The sequence below is a fragment of the Gavialis gangeticus genome, unplaced genomic scaffold (genome assembly GCF_001723915.1).
Source record: "Gavialis gangeticus isolate Ggan-Ray unplaced genomic scaffold, GavGan_comp1, whole genome shotgun sequence".
NCBI lineage: Eukaryota > Metazoa > Chordata > Crocodylia > Gavialidae > Gavialis > Gavialis gangeticus.
Genome location: NW_017729006.1, coordinates 54,996,071 through 55,010,466, shown reverse-complemented (window position 1 = coordinate 55,010,466; position 14,396 = coordinate 54,996,071). Strand labels below are relative to the sequence as shown.

Here is a 14,396-nt window from a genome sequence, read left to right as displayed (position 1 = left end):
ACATAGAGGTATGCCTTCACTGCAGAGTTACCAGTCTCTTAGGCAGGTGTTTCTCCCAACCCTCCATCCTACTGTCCATCACACCAGCCTTTCAGCCAAGTTTAGTGGCCCATTAAACACAGGATTGCTTATTTTTGAGCTGATAACCCACCAGTGTTGCAGTGAGGACGTAAACTGAATCATTCAAGTGCTGATAATCCTGCAGTGCCTTCCCACAATTCCCCCATGTGCCCAAAAGGACAAACAAGTTCTCCCACAACGCACTGGGTAAGAATCACTGGTTGGCTCAGCTTCCTTGAGCAGAAAAAAACTATGGGATATTCCTTCTAAAGCTCTAGTGAAACAACCAAGTGAGTGAATTACCAGTCATGACACTAGAACTTGCATGTGGCTTATCCACGTAGGCCAAATTAATCCAAGTGCTGATCCTCTGAGCCCACTGCAGTGAAGGCGCACCCCAGGAGTTAAGCAAGGTTCCTCCCCTTTTACATAGCATCACCATTAAAAATAGATCAGCAGGCAAAAATGCTACTGAAAGCTGATCTTCAGATTATCTTCTCATTTCTACCTGACCAACTGATTGGCCTTCACTGGATTTGTGGAGCTGTAACTGCTGGGAGGTCAGGTCTAATCTAGGCCCAGGATTTTGTAGCAACTTTAATGATTTGGGATAGGGAGCTGGTTTACTTTACCAAAATAGTTAAATTGGCACAGATCCTAGTGTGAATGCAGCTATTCCAGTATAAAGGTGTCACATACCAGTAAAACTAAATTTATAATACTTAACTGTAATAGTATAAATGGTACAATTTGTGTACAGACAACCCTATAATAAACCACTCCCAGAGGACTTTGGCAACTGCTCAAATGGAGCCTGTAGACCTGATACTTGTTGTTACAAAAGCAAACATATTCTGGTAGCAATATTTTCTTTAGACCTCAAGGAAGCTTTACATCCAGGGTTTCTGTGGTACCTTCCTTGAAATGTTTCCAGTTTCCTGCACATCTAAAGCAGTGGTTCTCACCTTTTTAGACTCAAGGCACCCCTTGTTTGACTTGAGGCCCCTCTCATTTAGCTCGAGGCACTCCTCGAAAAATGCCAGCTCTTATATCTCTCATTTTTCAACTACAGAAAAATAACAGAGCAATTGCTAGCAGAAGGCAGCAATGAAGTCCTCATGAAAAAATTGGGAAAATGTGGCCTCAACTGCTTTGCGGTCTGCTGGCTAGGTAACTGGCTCCATGGTAGGGGCCAGAGAGTATTGACTGATGGAACTAAGTCATCATGGTGAAGGGTGATCCGTGGTATCCCTCAGGGTTCAGTCCTCAGACCAGTGCTTTTCAACATGTTTATCAATGATTTGGATTCGGGTATTAAAAGTGAACTAACTAAGTTCCCTGATGACACCAAACTATGGCACAGTGTGGTCATGTTCAAAGGCAGGCCAGCGATACAGGCTGACCTGGACAGGCTTGCAAGGTGGGTGGACCTCAACCAGATGTTGTTTAATACAGAGAAATGTAAAGTGCTCCATCTGGGGAGAAATAATCTACAACATACTTATAGGCTTGTCAGTGCTACGCTTGCTAGCACCACATTGGAACGAGACCTGGGTGTCGTGATAGACAACAAAATGAATGTGAGCCAGCAATGTGATGCCGTAGCTGGCAGAGCTAATCAAACAATGGCATGCATCTACCAAGGCATCTTGAGCAAGGCTAAGGATGTCATCCTCCCTCTCTACTCGGCCTTGGTGAGACCATAGCTGGAGTTTTGCGTCCAGTTCTGGGTGCCACACTTCAGGAAGGATGTTAAGAAGCTTAAGAGACTCCAAAGGGGGGCCATGCACATGATTAGAGGCCTAGAGACCAGGTAATATGAGGAGAGGCTGAAAGACGTGGAACTGTTCAGCCTGGAGAAGAGAAGACTCAGAGGGGACTTGGTAGGAACCTATAATTATATCAAGGACATACATCAGGGCCTGGGGGAATGTCTGTTCACCAAGGCCCCCCAGGGAGGACAAGAAATAATGGACACAAGCTGATTGAGGATCACTTCAGGCTACACATAAAGAAGTTTTTCCTTACAAGTTGAGGGCTGAGGGTTTGGAACAGGCTCCCCTCAGAGGTGGTACACTCATCCACCCTGGTGATCTTCAAAAGGCATGTTGGGGTCATCTGATCCCAGCAGTCTTTCCTGCCCAAATGCAAGGAGGCCAGATGCAATGATCTGTAAGGTCCCTTCCAGCCCCTAACAACTATGAAACCAGGGTTTAAATCAGTAGCTGAAGATCACACAACAGGGACAAAGCAATTTGTAAGATACCAGTAATATCATCATAGCCATGTATCCAATCAAAGACAGACCTAGAGATGAGCTACATTTTTGGATGACTGGGATATTTGCCAAAAATTGTAGTTTTAGCAAACCTACTTGTCATTTTCTTTTTGCTAAATTGGTGGCTAGTGTGAATGCCTGGAATCATTTGGTCCTCAGTGTGTCCAAGAGAATCTGTTCACATATGAACAACTTAGCTCTCTGGTGTAGACAGGCCCTTTGAAAGGAATAGTAAAGAGCTGCATTACCTAGAAGGATTACATCCCTGAATTCCTCACTGCACAGAGAGCATGACAGATAATAGAGAATCCTGCCCCCTCATGCAGCTTCTCTCATCCAGCCTGCAAATTCTTGGGGCAATGTGGGGGCTGCATGCTTGGCCCTGCCTCTGCTCTCATTTGAGGAGTTATTTGCCATGAGAAGTAGGAAAGGGAAGCACTTCATAGGCCCCTGGTACACTTTCATTTAATGTTGCAATGCGATCTAAACCCTAATCCCAACAAATGCACCTCCTACCAGCCCACACATGTATGGCAAAAAGACATGATTTTGGGGTTGGGGATCAGATCCTAATTGTGCCATTATGACTTGCCAATGCCAGGGATGCCCAGGGAGAGCAAAGTCAGAGCCAGGTGTCACAGCCCTGCGCACTGGACCATCAGCTGACTGTCAGTCTGGTTTGAGACCTTGGGCTCTCTGTGGACTGGGGGTGACAATCAACTGATTGTCAACCCCAATCTTGAACAGTCCTAACCCTGGTTCACCTGGGGCTGTCAGGATAGTCAGCTGACTGTCAAAACCCTGTTCCTGAAAGCTCTGGACAGGTTGCTGGGCACAGAGGATCAGAGGCTCCAGGCAGGGGGACTCCAACGGTTACCCCTGCCAGAAAGTTTAAAACCTCCATTTGGGGGCTCTGGCTAGGCTGCTGGGTGTAGGAGTAAGAGGCTTTCAGTGGGGTCACCTGACAACTCTGGCCCAGCTGCTGAGCACCCAGGGTCAAAGTCTCCAAGCAAAGAAGCCCCTGGGCTCCTCTAATCCCCCATGCCCAGAAGCTTGGCCAGAGCTGCTGGAAACAAGGTTTAAAATCCCTGGTGGAAGAAGCCCTTTGGCTTCCCCCGCCCCACCCAAACTCAGACCAGGCTGACAGTCAGTTAATTGTTGGCCGTAGCCACATGTTCAATTTCAGGAGTTGTATAAACCAGCCATAAAAATGTACTATGTTATGCGTGGAACATTTTTATGGCTCATTTCAATTTTATAGTGTCTTGTGTTTTTAATATTTGTTTGCAATAAAGTTTATATGTGAAAACTTATTGGGTACTAGTTTCAATGAGTGGGTGTAGTTAGTGTCATTGGAACTCATAGGTCTAGCATTAGACAGAGAAGATGTAAAGAGTCTGTAATGTAAAGCTATAGGATGACATATCTCACTTATTGTTTCTAACTTCACAGAAAGATTTCCCTGCAAAGGAGGAGAAACTCTACCCAGGCTGGGTGGTGGCCATTTGTGCGCTGTTGGCAGCCCTTCCTTCCATATGCATCCCTGCAGTAGCACTCTATCATCTGATTAAAAGAGTGGTAGGAAGGCAAAAAAGCAGCATGGACTCAAGCCTATGAAAACATTCACATGGCACCTCAGGAAACTAACAGTGCTTTTTTTATAATGTTTGAAAATGATTGTGCACTCATTTTAATTGAAATAAATAGGCTAAAGTCATTGAATGATATTTTCATCAGTATTTCTCTTTAAATCACTGACTGTATCGTGTGTTTGGAAAATTTTCTCTTTCCCCAAATTTGAGTAGGTTACTTTATGCCAGTGCCCCCAGGCACAGCGCTGATACAGGTTGGAGACTCCCTTCTGTGTTGGGATGGAGGCATCTATATGTTGGCCTGACCTGTTATCTTGGGAGATCTGCTGCTTGCTCAGAACCCAGATCATACTGGAGGGATTACCAAGATTCATCTGGCCCTCTGACTACTACCCCATGCTGCTTATTCATGTGGGCACCAATGATATTGCCAGGGAAGACCCTGAGCAGATCAAAAGTGACTACAGGGCTCTGGGTGCAAGGGTGAAGGGGACAGGGGCTCAGGTAGTGTTCTTTTTTATTTTTCCGGTCAAGGCAAAAGGCCCAGGCAGTAGTAGGCACATCCTGCAGATCAATGCATGGCTGTGCAGATGATGTCACCAGCAAGGCTTTGACTTCTTTGACCACAGGATATTGTTCCAAGAAGAAGGATTGCTGGGAAGAGATGGAATCCACCTCACAAAGAGAGGGAAAAGTGTCTTTGTAGACAGGCTCGCTAACCTAGTGAGGTGGATTTTAAACCAGGTTCGTTGGAGGGTGGAAACAAAAGCTCTGAGATCAGTGGGGAAGTGGGTGACCTTGTCAGTAACAAGAGAAGTGGGACAAGTGTGGGTCCCTTCCTGACTAGGGGAGGCAACCGAGTAACAGAAGATGAAGAAAAGGCTGAAATACTCAACGACTTTTTCACCTCAGTCTTAACAAGCAAGGTCAGCTCCCAGACTAGTGCATCTGGCAGCCCAGTCTGGGGAGCAGATGAGCAGCCAGCAGTGGCAAAAGGACAGGTTAGGGACTATTTAGAAAAGCTGGACATATACAAATCCCTGGGGCTGGATGGGATGGAGCCAAAGGTGCTGAAGGAGTTGGCCAATGTGACAGCAGAGCCACTGGCCATCATTGAAAAATCATGGTGATCTGGAGAGGTCCTGGATGATTGGAAAAGGGCAAATATAGTGCCCATATTTGAGACAGGGAAAAAAAGGAGGATCCAGGGAACTACAGACTGGCCAGCCTCACCTCAGTTCCTGGAAAAATCATGGAGCAGATCCTCAAGAAGTCCATTTCTAAGCACTTGGAGGACAGGGTGATTAGGAAGTCAGCATGGATTCATCAACGGCAAGTCATGCCTGACCAACCTGATTGCCTTCCATGATGAGATGACTGGCTCTGTGGATGTGGGGAAACCAGTGGATGTGGTATATCTTGATTTTAGCAAGGCTTTTAATATGGTCTCCCACAATATTCTCTCAGGCAAGCTAAAGAAGTATGGGCTGGATAAATGGACTATAAGGTGGATAGAAAACTGGCTGGATCATCAGGCTCAGAGGGTAGTAATCAATAGCTCAATGTCTAGTTGGCAGCCAGTATCAAGTGGAGTGCCCCTGGGGTTTGTTCAATATCTTCATCAGTGACCTGGAAGATGGCATGGAGCATACCCTCAGCAAGTTTGCAGATGACATGAGGCGGGGAAAGTAGTAGATACCCTGGAGAGTAGGGCTAGGATTCAGAGACCTCAACAATTTGGAGAATTGGACCAAAATAAATCTCATGAGGTTCAACAAAGATAAGTGCAAAGCCCAGCACTTAGGATGGAACAATCCCATGCACCAATACAGGCTAGGGGCTAACTGGCTGGGCAGCCACTCCAGAAAAGGACCTGAGGGTTACAGTGGACAAGAAAATGAATATAAACCAACAGTGTGCCTTTGTTACCAAGAAGGCTAACGGCATACTGGGCTGCACTGGTAGGGGTGTTGCCAGCAGATCAAGGGAAATGATTATTCCCCTCTATTCAGCACTGGTGAGGCTACATCTGGAGTCCTGCGTCAAGTTTTAGGCCCCCCACTATGGAAAGGATGTGGACCAGTTGGACAGAGTCCAGCGGAGAACAATGAAAATGGTTAGGGAGCTGGGGTGTATGCTTTATGAGGAGAGGCTGAGGGAACTGGGATTATTTAGTCTAGAGAAGAGAAGATTGAGGGAGGATTTAATAGCAGCCTTCAAGTGCCTGAAGCGTGGTTTGAAAGAGGATGGAGCTGGACTGTTCTCAGCGATGGCAGATGACAGAACAAGGAACAACGGTCTCAAGTTGCAGTAAAGGAAGTTTAGGTTAAATATCAGGAAAAACGTTCTCACTAGGAGGGTAGTAAAAACCCTGGAACAGGTTACCCATAGAGGTTGTGGAATCTCCATCCTTAGAGGTTTTTAAGACCCAACTAGTCAAAGCCTTGGCTGAGATGATACATTTGGAGATGGTCCTGCTTGGAGCAGGAGGTTGGACTAAATAACCTCCTGAGGTCCCTTCCAAACCTATTTTTCTATGATTCTAAGATTTCTTATAACAAAGTGCCATTAGCATTGTATGTGCAGCATATTATTATTTAATTTAGTGCCAGCCCCCTACCTTTAACTTGATATTTTCAGAGGAGCAGCATTGTACAAACATTTCAAGCATTTCTCTTTTCACTTTCAAAGAACTTTATAGCTCTGGGACCCAAATACTTGTCTCCCCTACAATCTTTGCTATTCTCTTAGCCCCTTCTGCCCACAGCCAATATTCAACTTTCTTCTCAGCCATTCTTATGCTTGACATGACTGCTGATCAATAGATGCCAAGCCAATTCTCACCTTTCTCTTCAAAACCTCTGTATCCTTAAAGACCATCAGCAATAACTGTTATTGCCTCATTTGCATATTGAGCATGTAAGCTTCTTGGAGACAACAGTTTGTTTTGTCTTTAGTATGTTTTGCGAAATAATCTATACACTTCTGCTTTAAGAATAATTTTTTATTTTTCCCTAGGAGTTCCTTCCAAGAAGCAAAATAAAATTAGTGATTAAAAAAAAACTGTGCTTTAATTATACCTGATCCTGGGCTAATTTATTCTTACGTTATCATGCAGTTTTAGCACATTCAACCCATCCATTCAGCCTTACAGATCTTAAGAAAACTTTGTAACTTTGGAACCTTGAAAGGAAATAGGTAACCAAAAATATTTCTAACTAGATACCATTAAGTTATGGTGGAAGTAGCCCACAGCCTAGATCTCAAATAAATATCTGTTCAGATATCTGCCACTGAAGAAAAACAAACACATATTGATAAACATACATTGGTGACAAAATGATTAATCTAAGTACCCTAGACTTAATGTAAAGTATTGCTACAGTGTATAAATATATAATCTCTTATGATGACAAATGAATTCTAACTAGGGCTGTCAATTAATCGCTGTTAACGTGTGATGAACATGTTAATTTGTTTTTGCATTAAGTTTTGTAACGCGTGTTAATCGCTGCTAGTGCTGGAAAAGCAGTCCCTCCCCCCTCACTGCTGCTGGGACATGCACACACACACATGCATTCAGCAGCTGGATTGAGGTAAGTGCATGGGGGGCCAGGGGTTGGGGACCCAGGTCTTGGAGGCCATCCAGGGTTTGTGTACATCCAAAATATTTATAATAAATTGGGATTCTATTATTATTTAACTGCATGATTAAAATTCTGATTAATGGCAACAATTTTTTTTAATCTTGTGATTTTTTTAATCATTTGACAGTCCTAGTTCTAACCATTTTCTTTTCATATCTAAATACATTTGTGTAGCTTTTATTTTTTTTCATTCTTGAATAGAATGCCATACAGTGTTGTTTTAGTAAGTCCATCTGTCTGTGTGTGGGTGGGGGGGAGAGAGACAGAGACTGAAACCAATGGCTTAGATTCATATATATTTTAAGATCAGGATCTATTATGTCAATCTAGCTTGATCTCCCAGTTAGAATATAAAACGCCATACAGTATTTTTTGCATTAAATCCACAATTGCTGTTTGAGCTATGGCATATATTTCAGAAAGAAATCATTTTCTTCTAAAAACTTGTAAGTGATGAAGAAAAATTCATCCCATCCTCAGGTAGGTTGCCGAGGTAGGTAGGTAAAATTAACCTCAGTATTAAAAAATGCATCTTATTTCTACTCTAGCTAGTTTCAGGTTCCAACCATTGGGACTCATTGTGCCATTTTTCTACTAGTTTTAAGAGCCATCTAGTCTCAGAAACTCTCTCTCTTCTAAGTACTTATATATTTAGTAATCAAATTACTTCTTAATTTCATAATCTTTTTGCTCAACTAGACAGACTGAGCTCTTTCAGCACAATTCTCTCTCACTGTAACCATGTTTTTCAAACCTATAATATCCCAGTACAGATCAGATCAATGTGATATACAGAGGTAAATTTCACCACTCTGTTCCTGTTTGCTGCTTCTTGGTCACAACCATAACACATTAGCTGTTTATGACCCAGCATCTCCCAAAGCATTTACATCGAGTTGCCTGCCCTCTATAATTGCTAAATCCTTTTCAGAGATGCTGCTTTCCAGGATACAGACCTTCAGTCTGTAGGTATGGCATGGATTCGTTGGGCTATATCCACAGGATACTTAAACACTGATAGTCAGCATCACACCACCTCACTTGCAGGCAGCTGGCCCCTGGGGAAGAAGCCTTGGCCCTGAGTGGGGCACTTGGACTTCCTATATAACACATGGATAGAGTTGGGTGCCTCACACTGGGATTCACAATGATCAGCATACAGAACAGCCATCAGAAGCACTGAAGACAAAAGTTGTGGCCTATCTTGGGCCCGTCTATTCCACTCTTGACAGCTTACTCAGGAAACCCATTTTGCCCATCTACGTTTCTTCATTAGCATTTATCAAAAAAATCACATTTATCTGATAAGCCCTGCTTTCCATAACAAGGTACAGACTGCCATTATAGTACACAGCTTCTGTAATGTATGCACCATGTTTAATGGAGATAGACTATTCTCTGTGGCTATATGGGGCAGGACTATGAGCAATGGCTTCAGGCAGCAACAGAGGAAACTTAGGTTGGAAATTAGGAGGAATTTTCTGACTATGAGGGTGGTCAAGTACTGAAATAGGCTATCTAGAAAAGCTGTGGAATCTCCATCCCTGGGAATTTTCAGAGGCAGGTTAGGCAGACACTTGGCTAGGATGGTTTAGTCAGAGATGATCCTGCCTTGAACAGGGTGCTAGATTAGATGATATCATGAGGTCCCTTTGAGCCCTACTTTCCTATGACTCCATGAGCTTGCATCCTCTGTGATTATTGTACCCTATGCCAGTTCTTAGTTTTTTTCCTATGATTTTCCTCAGGACTGAACTTGGACTGACTGGCCTAGAGCTACCTGGGTCACCCCATTTACCCTTTTAAAAATATTTGCTTCCTCTTCCCCAGTACTTCTGGAATTTCCCTATTGTATCATTAATGATGAATCCTTAGCCAATTCTTCCAATATTCCTGGGTGCAGGTTATCTAACCCTGCTGAATGTTTAACCAACATAGTTGATGTTTAATATCCTTCTGAGTCCCTGATGGTAGAGAAAGCATCTCATTTTAGTGATAATGAGATCCTTTCTATGCCATCAGTTACTCAGAAGTTTACAGCACCACAGAAATTATACTACCCTTTTAGAGCATCAGTCCTGTACCAATGCCAGGATTTCATTAATTTCAGATATATTTTCTTCCCATTGTCCTTAACCCTACTGGTCATCTCATTGGTATTATCCACCTTTCTCTCTCAATCAGCAGGGTTCCAAATTGCCTGTTGGTATGTATTACTATTACATTTTCATTATTTTTATTACTGCTTTTTGTTCCCCCTCTTAACTGGGAAGTTGTTTAAATTGAAGTGTGACTCACTTTTATGTTCAAGTGTGATTCACTTTTATGCTTAAAAGTTATCCTGTAATAAGCAAAGACTAGGGAATGACTAAATAAATGTAATCCCTATTATCTGGAAGGAGCAAGTATGCCAATGGCCGTCAGGAAAGGAGGACTTGGGATATCATGAGGGAGAATTAAGTTTGTGGCTGAGGCTGGTGTGAAGTTTAAACTTCTGATGATAATCGTGGAAGGAAGAGTTAAGTATGGGTATACAAGGGGCATAGATACCCCAACAAGATACTGCCAGAGAAGGATAAGGATTTGCAATGTCAGCTACTGTTCAGTAAGTGCCCATATCCCCAGTAGCAAGCACAAGGCAGTGTAGCTTAGCCCTCTTTAAACGATCCCTTGCTCCTGAAACTAAGCTAATGCAGGCTAGCTTGCTTTCACCAAGAAAGAGCATGCACGTTGGGCAATGGTTGGCATCACAATCAGCAATTTGCCATCACAATTTAAAGTTTACATCTTGCCCACCCCCTCCCCCCAGCTGTGCTGTGGGTAACACATCTCTGTCTCCCAGAGCACCCAAGCTGCCTGTGCTCAACTTTGGTGCCAGTCCCTGGCCTCACTGCAGTAAGAGTAATGCAGGGATATGAAAGAAGCAATGAGAGCTGTGGAGGGGATGGGCATACCACCCAGATCCCCTATGCTGCCCCACAGCAAATTCAACCTCTTGGCAGGTTGGATCCAGCCTGCGGAACATGGATCCCCAATCCTGAGTTTAGGGAGTTCCTTTGGAGCTCATGTTGTGTGGTAAAGTATGATTTCCTTTCATCCCAATGTATCTGGTTTGTGTGCTTGAGTCCACACACCTCTGTGAGGAGAAAGCATTCCAGGTCAGGCTTAGCTCCACATTACAAATTCTGGGTAGTGAATTTTTATTTTCTTGAAGGAAGTGGTGGCTGTGAGTAGGACACATGGACAACCAGAAGGTGCTGCTTGGGAACACCCCACCATCACAGTTGTCAGCTCTGTCTTGACCATTTGTCTCAATGCACATCCCCTTCCCTCTCAAATCCCCTGTAGGCAACTACAACTTCCATGGCAGCATAGCAGTTTTCCAAGTGATTTCACTAAGCAAGGGGATTTTAGAGCATATATAAAATGAACAGATGATCGTGTATGCATGTGTTCATAGAGACCTATATCCATAGAGAGCCTCCAGTCAAACATTCAAATGAGCACTGGAGTATCTACACCAGCCCCTCTTGCACCTTTCTGACAGTTTCCACATCTGTGGATTTCAGAGCAGTTTATTAAAAAAATCATCTTGTTCTGGTGGGGGCTGTATCTAAAAGATGCCTTTAGCCAAATGGGCCCAATGTGCATTAACCCTTCTCCTTCCTCTAGTGTAACTTAGCAGGATTACATTTTTTTTCACCTGATAAACCCAAAGATTACTGCTTTGATTGAAGTTACCCTCCCAGCATCATGCCAGTCCTTAAAAACAGAGCTGTTTAGTGTATGTTTTCTGATGAACACCACCATTTTCAGTCCTGATATAGCATGTATGGCTTCCACCCACTTCCACTACATAGAAAACTGGAAAGATACTCACAAGTCACCTCATCTTCGAAATTCCTTACCTGGAGTATTTCATCTACCCTCTCTTTTTATTTCATGCTCTTTTGGGGGCCAAAGCAGAGAAAAAGAAATTAAGAGGGGCACGTGATGCTGAGGCAGGGAGAGATCTGAGCTGAACACTAATGAAACCATGGAAAATGGAATTTGAAAGGGTAGCCCCTTGCAAATATTGCTCAGGCCCTCCCAACACGTCAAAAGAACTGAAGCACTAATAGGAAATCCTTACCTTTGTTCTGATGTGGTGCCTGGCTCAGAAATAGACTGATTGTCACCAGGTTTGCATGCCTTTGAGGTGTAGCCTGGCACTCAGCATCATATAAATACAGGATGCCACATGGACAAAAAGGGAAAAGTGTGATCTGCTCTATGTTCCTGGATGCTTCTCCAATTACAACGGTCAAACTGCTCATGATGGGAAAATAGCACCTGGGGAAGGCACGGTCTTATGGACATACTATCCAGGATGGTTTTATGATGTTCAAAGCCTGAACTGGCGTCAGGACTCTTTTTTGGTCATTCACACCTCATGGCTGGAAGAGGTCTATGAAGGGATCATTTATGGGAGGAGCAAACACTAACATGAAAGTGGGAGCTGTGCAGGTCAAGAGAGGCCAGATATGGAACAATGGTTGCTAACTGCTTTGAAGTTGAGCTTCTCAAATCCAGAATCGGTCTCCATCCTCCTTTTCTTCCTTGGAAATGAAAGTAAAGGCACGTAGAACCCTGTCCCTCCCAGATGGATGGGGACACATTCCACTCTGCCCAGCGACAACATAAATGATACTGACTGTTAAAGAATGAACCCCTCTTCTACAAATAGTCCCTGAAAAGACACAGGAGGAAGGATTTGGGGGGAAAGTGTAGCAACCACTCTTGAAAATATTGAGACCTATCAGTCAGTAGTAATTCTGGTCTGAGTTGACAGGAAGGTGGCAGTCAGGAGACAAATTTAGGACAGTAAGCCCCAAAGCACTATGAGCCACTTCCAGATCCTTATGTGACTGAGAGGTCTCATAGACTGAACCATCAGGATCATCATTATTATAGGGCGTAGTACATTCTCAATTCAACGCAGATAAATCTGGTGATAAGAGAATGCCTTGTGCAAGGAAATCAGAGATGAGAAAGTTTCCATTTAGACCTGTTCATTGAGTAACCCCTTGATGTTAATTTGAAGCAGTGGGCCAAGTCCCAGTTGACAAAGTGCTGGTGCACCAACAAGAAGCTGAGCTGGGAGAGTGGTGATGCTGGCATAAACTTTGTGCCAAGATTAGATGATGATCTGAGGGGCCTGTCAAACAGGAACATGCCATGTTTGATCTTGCACTTTTTTTATCCTGGGCTTGAAGGACTGACAAATGTCACACATATCAGGTGTGTAGGACACAGAAGCAATAAGGACACCTCACGTGAGGGTTGAAGATGTGAAACAGACTTTTACAACAGATGACACCTTTGGAAATCCGGTGACTTTGGTGAAGGTATTGTGATAACAGCCGGATGACTTGAACAAAGTCCAAAGGTGGTTGAGTGAAACTGTTCTGCCTAGACGTTCTGAGCTACAAAATGGCAGTGCTACTATGCATAGCCACAAAAGAAAATGGGGGAATAATAGATGTGGAAACCCTCAAAAAGGACTTTGAAGGGAACAACCCCTCCCCCAAGTTGTGGGAAAAAAAGGAAAAAGCAGGAGGTAGTGGGGAGGAATAGACTGGAAAGCCAAGGTAAGAGGAGGTTAGGCAAATGAGGGCCACAAGAGCTAGCTGATAAAAATAATGCTCAGTGAGGAACTTGAGAAAAAACTGGATTGAAGGCATTTGCTCTGCTCTTTATCCTCTAGTAGGAGTGAAGGGAAATTATTACAGCACAGAATGGGTACGGCTAATACAGAGATTCTCAACCAGGATGCTGTAACATCCCAGGGTGTCTTGAGATCCTTTCCAAGGGTGCTGTAGGATGCCATGCTATGTTGGCATGGGTACGTGTGCAACCATGATTCACAATAAACTCAGATTTCAAATCGGAATCCAGTGTTAAAAACATTCTGACCTTGTGTGGTCTTTTCTGAGTTTCCTACAACAGAAGAACTACTACTCTATTACTTCTCAAAAAGAGTGAAAAATAAGAGCACTCATTTTCTGAGGGGTGCCTCACCGAGCCTAATGAGGGGTACCCCTGAGTCTTAAAAAGTCTGAGAACCACTATCCTAAGTTAAAAATATCACAGGAACCAAGCAGCATGTGGATGACTGTTCGAAGAATTACTGTTTAAGTCTATGGAGTGCTTCAGCAACTTCTGTAGGTTCTGAGCACCATCAGGCCACTGGCTTACACACCAAAACACACATGTGGACTCAGTTTAAAAAAATTTGGCCTATGTTTGTTTTAACTCTGATACCACTTATGTACTAACCACCCTATCAGTTAGCCATTCTACAGTTACTTAAAGGCACGGGTAGTCTTATACTTATTATAGGACAGACTCTTAATGCATGTAGCAAATTATTGTGAAATTAGATACCGAGACAAACATCCATTATTTTTGCAACTGTCTAACAATTTAATTATTATTACTATTGCAATCTACAATTCAAAGAGACAGAACAGTTATGCAGAAAGATGAACTGCAGCAAATGAGAACTACAGATGACAGGTCTACAACTGAGTAAAGCAAGTAAAAGTGGGTAGGAGCACATAAAACAGATGTCACGGAAATGTAATGTGGTCTTTAGTCTGTTTTGTTAAAGTACTACAAGCTAAGCAGCTAAGGAAAATTTCTAAGAAAGGTTGTTGTGGACACATCTTTTGCTAAGGAGCAAAACAAGAGTGGTTATTTCTAGCACACAACTTATTTTAATCCTATAAGGATTATGGAAAAAACATATTAGGCCAACTAATCCAAAATGTCCTTGAA

General features: G+C 43.3%; 1 protein-coding gene across 2 annotated transcripts in view; it reads left to right on the top strand.

Annotated features, from left to right (window-relative positions):
• The window catches only part of LOC109291959 (sodium-dependent neutral amino acid transporter B(0)AT3-like), a 52,931-nt gene extending 48,871 nt beyond the window's left edge, over positions 1–4,060 (top strand). For both annotated transcript variants that reach the window (XM_019509209.1, XM_019509208.1), the window contains one exon: positions 3,791–4,060. In XM_019509209.1, the coding sequence (XP_019364754.1) occupies positions 3,791–3,955 (165 nt within the window). In that variant the 3' untranslated portion in view covers positions 3,956–4,060. The remainder of the gene's footprint in view (positions 1–3,790) is intronic.
• Positions 4,061–14,396: the final 10,336 nt, after the last annotated feature.